Source organism: Helicoverpa armigera, chromosome 3 (assembly GCF_030705265.1).
Source record: "Helicoverpa armigera isolate CAAS_96S chromosome 3, ASM3070526v1, whole genome shotgun sequence".
Taxonomy (NCBI): domain Eukaryota; kingdom Metazoa; phylum Arthropoda; class Insecta; order Lepidoptera; family Noctuidae; genus Helicoverpa; species Helicoverpa armigera.
The window spans coordinates 2503960-2515919 of record NC_087122.1 but is presented as its reverse complement, the minus strand read 5'-3'; the positions used below and the strand labels follow the sequence as shown (position 1 = coordinate 2515919).

General features: G+C 33.9%; 1 protein-coding gene across 1 annotated transcript; it reads left to right on the top strand.

The window, feature by feature from the left end:
- Window positions 1-581: 581 nt before the first annotated feature.
- Window positions 582-11040, top strand: LOC110383842 (protein white). Its single transcript, XM_064043526.1, has 12 exons — window positions 582-842; window positions 1308-1434; window positions 1711-1759; window positions 1905-2082; window positions 2555-2704; window positions 3027-3265; window positions 5162-5329; window positions 6163-6268; window positions 7010-7234; window positions 7564-7699; window positions 8600-8806; window positions 10822-11040. The coding sequence occupies exons 1-12, from the start codon at window positions 828-830 to the stop codon at window positions 11001-11003; spliced, it is 1782 nt and encodes a 593-aa protein (XP_063899596.1). The 5' UTR covers window positions 582-827; the 3' UTR covers window positions 11004-11040.
- Window positions 11041-11960: the final 920 nt, after the last annotated feature.

Sequence of the window (11960 nt, the reverse complement as noted above, 5' to 3'; positions counted from 1 at the left end):
TTCAGGATCTAGATGGGTGTTATTATTTCTTAATTAAAATATCTAGGTCACTAGGTGAGACAAGTTTCACGAACTTTGATAATAATGTATTTTTCCTATTTTGTAGGATACTACTAAGCTGCTTGGTTAATAATTAAGGTTATCAAAAAAACATAGGAAAAACAGCATTTTCCCATTTCGTCAATTCTATATTCTATGGTCCCAATGTATATTTTTTATGAAAACAAGAAATAAATGAACCGTCTTGAATTTCAGTTTAGGCATATATGCATCGAAAGGCCTTCCACTTACTGCGTAACCATAATTATGTTTGAAAAACAAACGTTTGACCGATAAGGACCAAAAAAGAAAAAAAAAACAGGACTTGTTTACACATATGTATATAGTATGTACATACATCCCATCATGTATTTGTATGTAAAGATAGAGAGAGGGCAATAGTAATAATATAAGGCAAAAGTGCGATTCTAATTACCTCATTATTTCAAATTATAATCTAACTAAAGTGGAAATTAATAGATTAGGTACTAGACATTTTACTATACCTACTTATTATAAAATATACAGGTACCTTACACGTACATCTGTATACCTATCTGTCAGAGGACATACAGCCGAGTCTCGACAAATAAACCAAGATGTCTTATTTTTATCTTATTTATCTGTTTGTAGAATGATTCCTCTGTTTACTGCATTCGTATCGTTCATTTCAATGTGTTTCACGCTAATTGTTGCAACCATTTTGTGGTTAGATTCTATAATTATGTTACTTAATTAAAATTTCTTAGTGATTATTCAGTGTTTTTTAGTTCTTAGTCGGGAGTGAAATGGAGTTGAACTTGGTATGTTAGTGTTTATTTATTTTATTGTGATTTTGAAGAGTCTTTGTATTTTTTTGGAAGGTTATTAATATTATGATTGTTTAACAACACTGTTACATAAATATCTTGCACGCATATTTCTAAGTGACGTATTTATAAAATGGACTCGATGATCGAATCTATTCCGTTGTAAATCAATGTCTGCAACATAACGGAATCATCTATAGGTACCCAAAAAAATGCATTTACTATAGTTGTATATACCTTAAAGTAGATTTATCTCTAATAGCAAAACACCAGATAGATCGCTTATAGAAATCCATCGTACCTGTCTGGTGTCTGCGTTTACACAAACAAAAGACTAACCTAAGTTTATTGAACCTTAAAAGTGGTAATGAGTGCAATACACATTTTTATCTTTCAAAGTAAATCCTGTGTCATTAATTTGTCACGTAAAATGTAGAACATAAACCGTGTTGTTTGCAGTATGATAAGGAGCCCGTGGAAAATGATGTGGTCATCAGAATTAAAGGGCTCAAGGTATGGACACCAGAGGAAAAGTCCTGGTGGAGACGGAAACCTACTAAGAGTAGGAGTGTCATTCTTAATAATGGTAAGTATTGCACTACAATTTATTCTTCCACAATAAAACTTCTATGCCTTTTGAAAACTCATTATATTGTTGTGATGTTCCATTGTTTGACACTTTTCTACTTATCTACTTAAGACTTGCCTCTGGATAAGTCTGCACCTAAGTGAAATGAACTTTAAAACCTTATAATTGAGAAACTTCCTTCTACCTTATTCTGGCTTAGTGTGTTAGTAAACATACAGTCTAGCAGATGCATTTTCAAACAGCTCAATGTTCATAAAAGTTTGCTTTCTATAGTTTCAGGATCAATAAGACAAGGCGAATTTGCAGCTATTATTGGACCAAGGTAAATATATTATCAAAATTATTTATTTTGAACTTCAATTAGCTAGTTTCCCAAAATTCTGGAGCAGTGAAATTGACAATATTATATCGTCAATATTATAAATCTTTACCCACTCAACTTAACGCTAACATACTCTAATTTTCAGCGGAGCCGGAAAAACAACATTCCTAGTATCTTTGGCGGGAAAATGTACGCTACCATCAGAGGGTTCAGTGACCTTATGGGCGCGAAATGTCAAAGCGTGCGAGGGCGCGGTGGAGATCGTACCTCAACATGAAACCTTCATGGACGGCCTCAGCGTCATGGAGCATTTGGTGTTTATGGTCAGTTAGACTTTATGATATAGCTTCCTTATTTGAATGTCGGGATATTTGGGGAGTGAGGGAAATGCTAAGGTGGAAGCGGGTTTGTGCGATGATATGATTAATGGTACAGTTTCAGCGCTTTTGGGCATTTTCGTAATCAGATTTTGGCAAATGGATGGAACCACTAACAAACACTTTTGTTCGCACAATTCGATCACAATAAAGTCACTGAAAATATAACACTCACCAAAATATTATATTCAGATAAAATGTCTTGTCACTTAGTAAAAATATTATAACTTGGCTGACATCTTTGTACATTTTTGTAGGTACATTGAGAAATTATATTGCGAATAAGTGTAAGGTTAGTTAATGGTAATGGTAACATTGACTAATGAATCTAGAATTGATGCAGTTTATCTATGTCCTAGGTTTGCGGTCAATTTTAATAGAAAAACCTGATTATTTGTGAGATTGAAATGATTTTCAGACAGAAATGAAAATAGGCAGTTGTAAGGACTTGAGGAACAAAGCCAGGCTGAATGGTTTGGTGGAAGAATTCAAATTGAAGCCCCATGTCAACACTCCTGTTGGTGGATTGTCAGGAGGTGAAAGGAGACTACTGTCATTGGCTACCACGGTAAGAAAACTATAGCAAAAGAAAATCGTTGCTAAGTTCTTTAACAAAAATATTATTCAGAATGTTATTGCTTTATCATGAGTTGCTTAACAACCAAAATGTGGGCTCGGAGGATACTACGCCTCTTCAAGTATGCCTCTTCGTTTTATGAAGCAAGGAATATTTTTGACCGACTTTCAAAAACAATTATATAAGACAAGAAGATATTTCTATGACTTCAAAGACTGCTTCATCATTCGTTTTATTCATATAAAAGAGACAAGCATTCATTGTATCCTTCAAACAAATCACCCAATTTACTCAAAAGGCTCTTCTTTTCCAGCTTCTATCAGACCCTCAAATCTTAATCTGCGATGAGCCCACAACCGGCCTAGACAGCTACAACGCACTCCTAGTAGTGGCTGTTCTGAAGAAACTAGCCACAACCGGCAGGATCGTCATTTGTTCGGTCCACCAGCCTTCTTGTGACCTGTTTAAGGAGTTCAGCTCTGTGTTACTGATGGCTGAGGGAAGATTGCTCTTCCATGGGACGCAAGATGAGTGTAGTAATGCGTTTGAGAGGTATGTGCAATTGTTTGGATTGTTTTTTTGTTTGTGTTTAGAATTTGATTAGTCATGCGGTAGTGGAAAATTGGAATGGTGATAATCAAAAAAAAAAAATCGTCTCTAATTTAGACTATTTTCTTTGCCATAGTTAAATATATAAGTATCTAGTTGATTTTCCATATTCATAGAATACATGCTTAGATAGGATAGATACTTAGATACGTACCTAATAATTAGCTATCAGGCAATATGATTTTTTTTACTGTTAGAAGCGATTTAGGGAAATAAAAAATATTAAACAGCAAAGTTATACATAGGTGTAAGGTGTTTACCAATACCTAACTAATGATATTTAGATTTACATATTAAAAGTTGACCCCACTTTGATGACTACTCATTCTAAGAATTTCAAATACATAACTAGACACTCCTAAGAAATCGTGATAGCAAAATTGTTGTATCACTAAAAAACTAAAAATAACTTATCTACCGCACTAAAAATTGTCTTTTTCGCTTATGAATATTAAATAAATTGTAAAAAAGCAACTACCTTTAAAGGAATTCTGGTTATAACCGCCTACCGTTCCGAAAAAGCCAGAACTATCAAATAAATTATACTAAAATCTGTTTCGTCACTCCCGAGACAGATATAATGGACCAGATTGTTATATTTCATCTTTATTACATTATGTCATTATTAGTTTGGTTTCGGTTGTTATTTAGACATTATTGTTATTCATAATATCATTTATTATAAGTTTATAACAATAAAAATATATGGGCTTAATTTTATTTGGTTTAGGAAAGTCAAGGCTCTTATTTTGACTCAATCGTCTAACTTGAAATGACTACTGAATCAAAGTCAAAATCAAAAGCGTTTATTGAAACTAGGCTAGTTTTTAGCACTTTTTCACGTCAAATAATACAAAACGACAGCACCCCCAAAATTTCACCACTTCCTAGTGTTATGGCTGGGAAGAAGAAGTGGTGAAGAACAAACTTCCCAGCAAAAAAAAAAGAATTAAGTATTGACTTTGTCTTCATCGAATTATAAGCACAATAAAAGGTCTGAATTAACACCATTTCAACTTTAAAAACTAGTCAAAGTTTAAAACAGACAACAACAACGTTTGCGGAATGCTAACATTTATAAATTGTTTCATAACATCAAAATTAAACTTCATTTTATATGAATTACGATCGTTTCGACCATCAGACGTTCAATAGTTGGACTACAAATCCATTGTTTACTTGTCTGCATGCAAATTCACGACGAATTTATTGCAAAAACACAGCTTTTATGAATATAAGGAAAGACACTTGTGGCAATTTTAATGCATTTATATTATAATATTATTTCTAAAACATGATAATTGCAGAACTCCCGGTGCGATGTTGGTCGTAAATTAATCAGTCCAATGTTTATGATCAGCATATACCTACCTAGAACACAAGTATAATTAGCCCGTTGTTCTTATTTATAAAAATCTAAATATCAAATAGGAGTGTCTAATAAAATTAATGGACTTATTGAGCTGGATGTCAATTTAAAGATATAAAAAATAGACAAATTACGTATCTTATATTTTTAGTCGCCTTTATGTTTTAATTATAATTTGTAAATTAATGCACCTGCGTTGTTTTCGGAATTGACTGGATTCTTCATTAAATCAAAATCAAAAGTCATTTATTCAAATTAGGCTGCAAAACAACACTTTTCGAAAGTCAGACATTTACAAAAGACAGCCCCCAAAACACCCACCCTTCACTACCTCCTATGTGTTTTTGCTGGGAAGAAGAAGTGGCTTTCTATATGCTATTAGTATTCGATAACCATTTCATAATTTGAAATCGATTTTTAAATACAATTTGTACAGCTTTAAAACTTACTGATAAAAGTGTAATTTCCAGCATAGGCCTACGGTGTCCGCTAAACTACAATCCGGCAGAATTCTACATAAGAGCGGTGTCAAACTCCAACACGAACGTTGAAAAACTGGTAGAATTATCCCAAAACCGGTTGGCAGTTGACGTAGACAACCCATCACGACCCGATTTGGTACATAACTATAATAGACCGTAAGTATCTTGAACTATAAAGATGGGCCGATTGAGATTTTGTTTCCATAAAGGTCATTTGTATGGAGGTTTTGTATGTGGGTCTTCTTATTTATGGTGAAACCATGGACAATGACGATGAGCGGTTAAAGGTTTGTTAGCTATTTAAATGCTAATACGTTAATGGTAAAGTTGCGACTTATAGGAGAAACTTAGGTTTCATATACTACATGAAATAACAAAAAAACTACAGCAGTGAAATCGCCTACTTACGTACCTACACGTAAATAATATTCAATGTTTTAGATACAATATCTGTCTAGGAAGACTAAGTTATTACCTTGGACTGAATTCCAGAATTTTAAATAAGTACTAAAATTCTTTTAGACGACATACCGATCGAGATATTTCCACACCTGTTTCTTATGTAAATTACATAATATTTCTGGCTTTTTGATACATTAGAACATCCTCTTATAGTAAAATCCATCTTGCTTATCAACTTTGATGTTTCACATTACTTAAGTTTTAATTAAATGCCGCTTAAAATGTGCATGTATTAACTTTTGAGATATATCGTAGTAGTACCTTATTTTTTTATGACACGGAAATGTCGCATGTCTAAGTGACAGTCAAAGTCAGGAATGATTTCGAACAGAAGTCACTATAAACAAAATGATTTACTTTGCGCTTTACAAGAACAAATATTTTATGTTTCACACTAAACAAAATAATTTTCTTATTATAATCGACAGAAAAAATATTAAGAAACCATTAACTCCTCAATCTTCCTTAAATCAAGAACTTTAATTTCCAATTTGAATTTATTTTAATTTTATCTTATATTATTACAGCATACAACGAAATTGGTTCAAACAAGTTTATTTATTGTTATGGAGGCTGTCTCTGTCACTGAAGAGAGAAATAAAGAACCAACTTATACAACTGGTTATATCCGTGGTAAGTTGTCTAGCGTAGTTAAAATATTAATATAATAAAAAGCTAGGTTCAAGGTCTCATAGTTACACATCGAATTTACTAGACAAAACAAGAACTTTGCACCTGTTTAACATAGAAACTATTTAATTAATTAATTAAAAATAGATAAAATATTAAATTCTATTCTTTAAAATATGCATAGCTGTCTGTTGTTTTGATTCTGCACACAAATCATGTAGGTACTTTTAAGAATATTTTGTGGCTTCCTCATATAAAGAACGAATGAGTGTTAATCACCAGGTTTGCTCAAGGCAGCGATTTTTTCGTCTTACCACAAAAACTTTTAAACGTCAGTTTAATACTTGCCTAAAAAAAATGACAAATTATGACGTTGAAATAAGGTCCATTTTTCAGCTAAATTTTTTTAGACAAGTGTTTGACACATGTTTAAGTTTTTGTAGTTTAAGACCATTTAAGTCCAGATTATATAAATGATTCTTTAAGCGATTGCAATTCATATTCCTTTCTGTTGCGAACAAATTCTAATGTACCTAAACCTTAAACCTTGTTAAAAGTACCTATGTGGGAGCTTCAATAGTCAAAACTTATAGTGTGGTGTTTCTTTCTAAAACAAAATATAGAGATACGAAAATATTCATTAATTACCTTTTTATTATCTCGAATCTCGAATTTATCATCTCAAAGGTCCTGAATATTAGGTGTCACTGGCTCTAATGCCATACCTATTTGTAAACTCCACAGGTAGCGACATCCCTAGTCCTCTGCGTAGCCTACGGAGGAGCATCAGGCACCACCCAGCTGGGAGTGCAAGCGATGCGCGGCTTCCTCTGGCTCATCACCAGCGAGGTGTCCTTCGGGGTCTCCTACAGCGCCCTCTATGCGTTCGAGTACGAAATATCCTTGTTCAAGAGAGAGGCTGGCGTTTATAAGTGTTCGGCTTATTTTGTGTCTAGGTTGTTGAGTTTTGTGAGTATTTTGTTTTACGGTGTCACCTATATTTGTGTTCCTCTAATAAAGAGTACCATTTTGTCTGTAGCACCATATTCTACTTTGCTTCACTTTCTTGTCCTCATTGGAAAAGAACCGAAAGATACTGCACTGAAATATTCAAAACTTATAGCTTTAAGGCAGAAGTAGTAACAACTAGCGTCTCTAAAATATTTACTGGGTACTCAATTAAAAATCAAATACTGGTTTAAGCTGATTGCTTGAGGCAATTTTTTTACTGTCTGAACTTGTCAATCTTTCGCACTTACCATGTCACTTACTACTTACCTTTTGATATTATTCCACAGGTGCCTCGCTGTATAATATGGCCGATTACGTTGGTCTCCATCTCAACTTTAGCGGTAGACCTTCCTAACTACATATTGACAGCTACGGAGTTCATCGTCCTTTTGATTCTCAGCTCAATACCTGCTGTTGCCTATGGTGAGTTAATTTATAGAACCTTCTTAATTCTGGTATGACAGGTATATGTAATCTTCTGTCGCTTCTTGTAAAACTCTGGTACTCAGCTGCATCCGGTTAGACTGGAAGACGATCCCAATTTAGGTGGGAAAAAGCTAGGCAGAACATGATGAATGTTTGTATACCCCAAAGTTAATTTTGTCTGGCTCAAAATCGGGCAAAAAATGTGCTTATAATGGGTGTATCTTCGATTCGTAAGATGTACTTAACTGACTTTGAACGAACAATGCATTGCAGTAACAATACGACCCAGTTCCCTTAATTGAACATCACTACCTCTATAGAGGTCTTATGCAAATAGTAAGTAAGCTACGTAGTTTGGTTACACCTACTACTATATTCTATACGCCTACTGGTTTGTATGGTGTTTAGCACACCATAAGATCAATGACTGGTTTAACTTGAAGTGACAACTGACATCTTGAGGCCTATTACTTTTTTTTACATTTCACCTGACGAACGTTTTTTTTTTCTTTCGCGTACCACATACATGTTATTTTAATCCCTTGGCCTCAATCGGGCATTAACCTTTTAAATTCTTGACCATTTGATAATAAGTGTTTAATGAATTATGTTTAAAGCATATTTTCTGAAGTAGCATTCATGAATCAAGGAATTGCAGATTTTCACTGCATTAGGTTTAAAAACCTTTTAAAAACCAAAAGCTCGGTTACCGGAAACCGCCTTTATAGTCGTCCTTAGCTGCTTCCACCGTTCTGAATCGCCTATTCCAACGCGCTTGTAATTACAGAAAAAGACAAACATGGATGTAGATAGGTTTATAGGTCTAAAGATCACTAGAAAAAGTTTCAGTCCTTAAGACTGCACTTTACGAATAAAACTTCTACGAATGTCCCTCAGGTCTTGGCATGGCAGCTCTCTTCACTTCCACCGGCATCATAGGCGATGTGATGCCCTGCGTAGACTTACCACTGTTGCTAATGTCAGGAGCGTTCCTGAGGTTATCATCCTTACCTCCTTGGATCTACCCTGTGAAGTACATATCGCATTTCTACTACGCTATGGATTCGATCAGCAATATTTATTGGAGACAGATTGATTTTATAGGTGAGTAACTAATGGATTGATTTCAATAATGAATCTTTGGTATATTGTGTGTCATACCTATTTAAACGCTCTGCAATTCTGCATCCAGTATTTCAAAACTAAGCATGGCCAGCCAAAGTAGCAGAGCATAGTTTTCAGTACCTTAAGTACGTATGCGATTATGGTTATAGGTATTTTGTACGGCATTCAATGTTACAAAATAAGCAACTGAATTTTATTACGTCCATGTTGGAGATCTATTAACACGACTTGTCCTTCACCTCTTTTAATCAACTTTAGAGCACAAAGAGGCTATTTTATTAAAAATAAACCGTAGAGTTCCAATCTTTAACTTTGTCAATTCCATTGAAGCGCTTCTTAGAACTAAGATTAATGGTGAAAGATACAACCGGCCTTGTGTCTAACAGTAATAAATTATATGAACCTTTTATATGAGAAAAAGCATTTTATACAGGACTGTGGGTCTTCTATTCATCATCCCACTGTTTAGTTATATTTTTCTTAAAGTGTATTAGAATAAGTAGGTACATATACGTAAAAAGACCATGGTCTGTCATGGTCAGTTAGTTAGCTATAAATAATCAGCCTTACTTATAAAAATCAACAAATCATCTTCTAAGCATTGTTTTAAGTAATTACTACTTAAAGCCTTAAGTAGTGATTAAATTATTTTGACCTATAAACGTTGCTTAAGCATGTCTTAAGTAATGAACAGATAATGACATAAAAACATACTAATTTCTCAACACTACCGGAATGTTGGTAGCTTAAAAAAATATTTGTCATCAAAACGTTGTGTAATGGCAACAATGGCATCCGTAAAATATAAAATTAAAAAGTTGAGCTGTCAATAAACCGGAAATGAAAAATCAGCTGGTAAGAATCCAGCCATTTTGCTAATTAGCGGGTTAAACAAGGGTGTGAGGCTACTTAATTTGACAGCTCATTTAAGACATTGCTAAGAAAATGATTTATTTCAGCCACGTTTATAAGTAAGATTTTTTCTTAAACACCCCTTAAGTATAACTTATTATTTTATAAGTAAGGCTGAATAAATATAAATCATAATAAACATTAAATATCAATAATTCAATATTTTCTCATGCCACAAATGGATGCGTATAACAAGCTATTAAAATGATTACAAAGAATTTGATTTACTATAATATACATTTTTTAAGACTAGAGCGTTACTGAATTAACATAAAAGAGATTAAGGCATATTATGTAAACTAGTTTTGTGCTGTTCTGAAATAGGTTCGTAGAACTAATATTTTAATTTAATTTCGATTAAAAAAAATATTCTTCTTCTTTAGGCTTTATTCATAACGTGTACGTTTTTCTCTGTGACCATTTTCTTCGCAAATTAGTAATGCACCTGGTGAAATTTGTCAACCTCAAATTCACTATTTGTTATATGCCAGCTAACTTAACACAATAAAGGCTCGAGCAGACCGGATGCGTATGCGTAACCACGCGCGTAGTCACGCGCGTAGTTACGGCGTAACCATGAGTTGTAATGTATGGAAATGTATGAGACAGGCCACACCGCTTGCGTAACGACGCGCGTGTCTACGTTACGCAAGCGGTGTGGCCTGTCTCATACATTTCCATACATTACAACTCATGGTTACGCCGTAACTACGCGCGTGACTACGCGCGTGGTTACGCACACGCATCCGGTCTGCTCGAGCCTTTAAGGCTACGTAACCTTACGTCTACGCATACGCATCCGGTCTGCTGGAGCCTTAAGAAATATCTACCAGAATACTTCACTGAAAAATATTTAAATGACAAATCAGATTATCAAAATTATACTCTAAAACATCGCACTATAACATTCATCATCATCATCTCAGCCATAGGACGTCCACTGCTGAACATAGGCCTCCCCCTTAGATCTCCACAGATACCTGTTGGAGGCGACCTGCATCCAGCGTCTTCCGGCGACCTTTATAAGACCGTCTGACCATCATAACGTATAACATTATATGTATCAAATTCTTGTGTTTCAGATTGTCCATCAAATGAAACTTCAACTTGCATAAAAGACGGCGCAGGAGTGCTCTTAGAAAATGGTTACGTCAATGACTTCATATTCCAAGATTCTATAGGTTTTGTCTTCATAACGATGTTCTGGTGTCTTCTCGGGTACTTAGGATTGAAGAGAGAGGAAAAGAAAGGCTATGCTTATTGAAATAAGGTTTTATTTAAAATTAAAGTTATAGTTACCACCTGTTTCGTTTAATTCTAGTCTTGCATATTAGTTGGATAAATGATTTCTTCAAAGGGTTTGTATAAAATATCGTTTTCCTTTTTATAGACAACTCTTTTACTTACCATATATAACAATAAAAATTATTACTATAAAATAAAATAAATAAAAATTTAAAACTCTTGAATTCAAGCCTGGCTAATATTATTTTTGCGATGTCTACGAATTATAATGAAAGTCTTATAATGAAAAATAAGTGAATAATGCATGATTATACAACATTCAGTTTTAATAATTGCAAATTGACACTAAAATAACAAAAGCCAGGTCAAGTATTAGGTCGTTTATAAAACTTGTTGATACAAGGAAGTGCTTTAGATTATACCATTATCATAGTAAACCATTTTATACAGAGGTAGGTTCCTATAGATACATTGAGCTCTTACACCGTAATACAAATTAAATTACCTTAAAAAAATACACAAAGCATTATATTGATTAAAGACAGTATCATAATACAGCAAAAGTTACACACAAAATCAATTATTTACAAGTTACGAAATACAGCATAATTCGGGTACCATAACTAAAAAAGTTGCGTCCGGTTTTTTTCCTTTCCTTAGTTTTAACCAACGTGAATCACTGGCCGGTTCTATTAACCATGTAGGTTTTAGTTTTTATCTCTATCCCACGCGGCCGGCCTTGTATTCAAAGAAATAGCCTAATTTAAATTTAGAAAACTTCGTTTTATTTTTAGGAAGAAGATGTCCTCACCTGTGAAGCTCACTCACCATATTAAGACCATATTAAGAGTATCAGGTTCCATAATTGAGCTAAAAAATTTTTATTATGCAAAGAGATGAGTAACTATAGATACTTAGATATCGATAATTTTGAAACGTAACGAAAGCTCGCGGTAATTTCACGCCGAGCTTAATT

Bases quoted from the DNA above. Each gene is read 5' to 3' on its own strand.
- LOC110383842 (XM_064043526.1), top strand. The intron at 6,269-7,009 runs GTAAGTTGTCTA...TAAACTCCACAG, and splicing joins TACAACTGGTTATATCCGTG to GTAGCGACATCCCTAGTCCT. The intron at 7,700-8,599 runs GTGAGTTAATTT...AATGTCCCTCAG, and splicing joins AATACCTGCTGTTGCCTATG to GTCTTGGCATGGCAGCTCTC.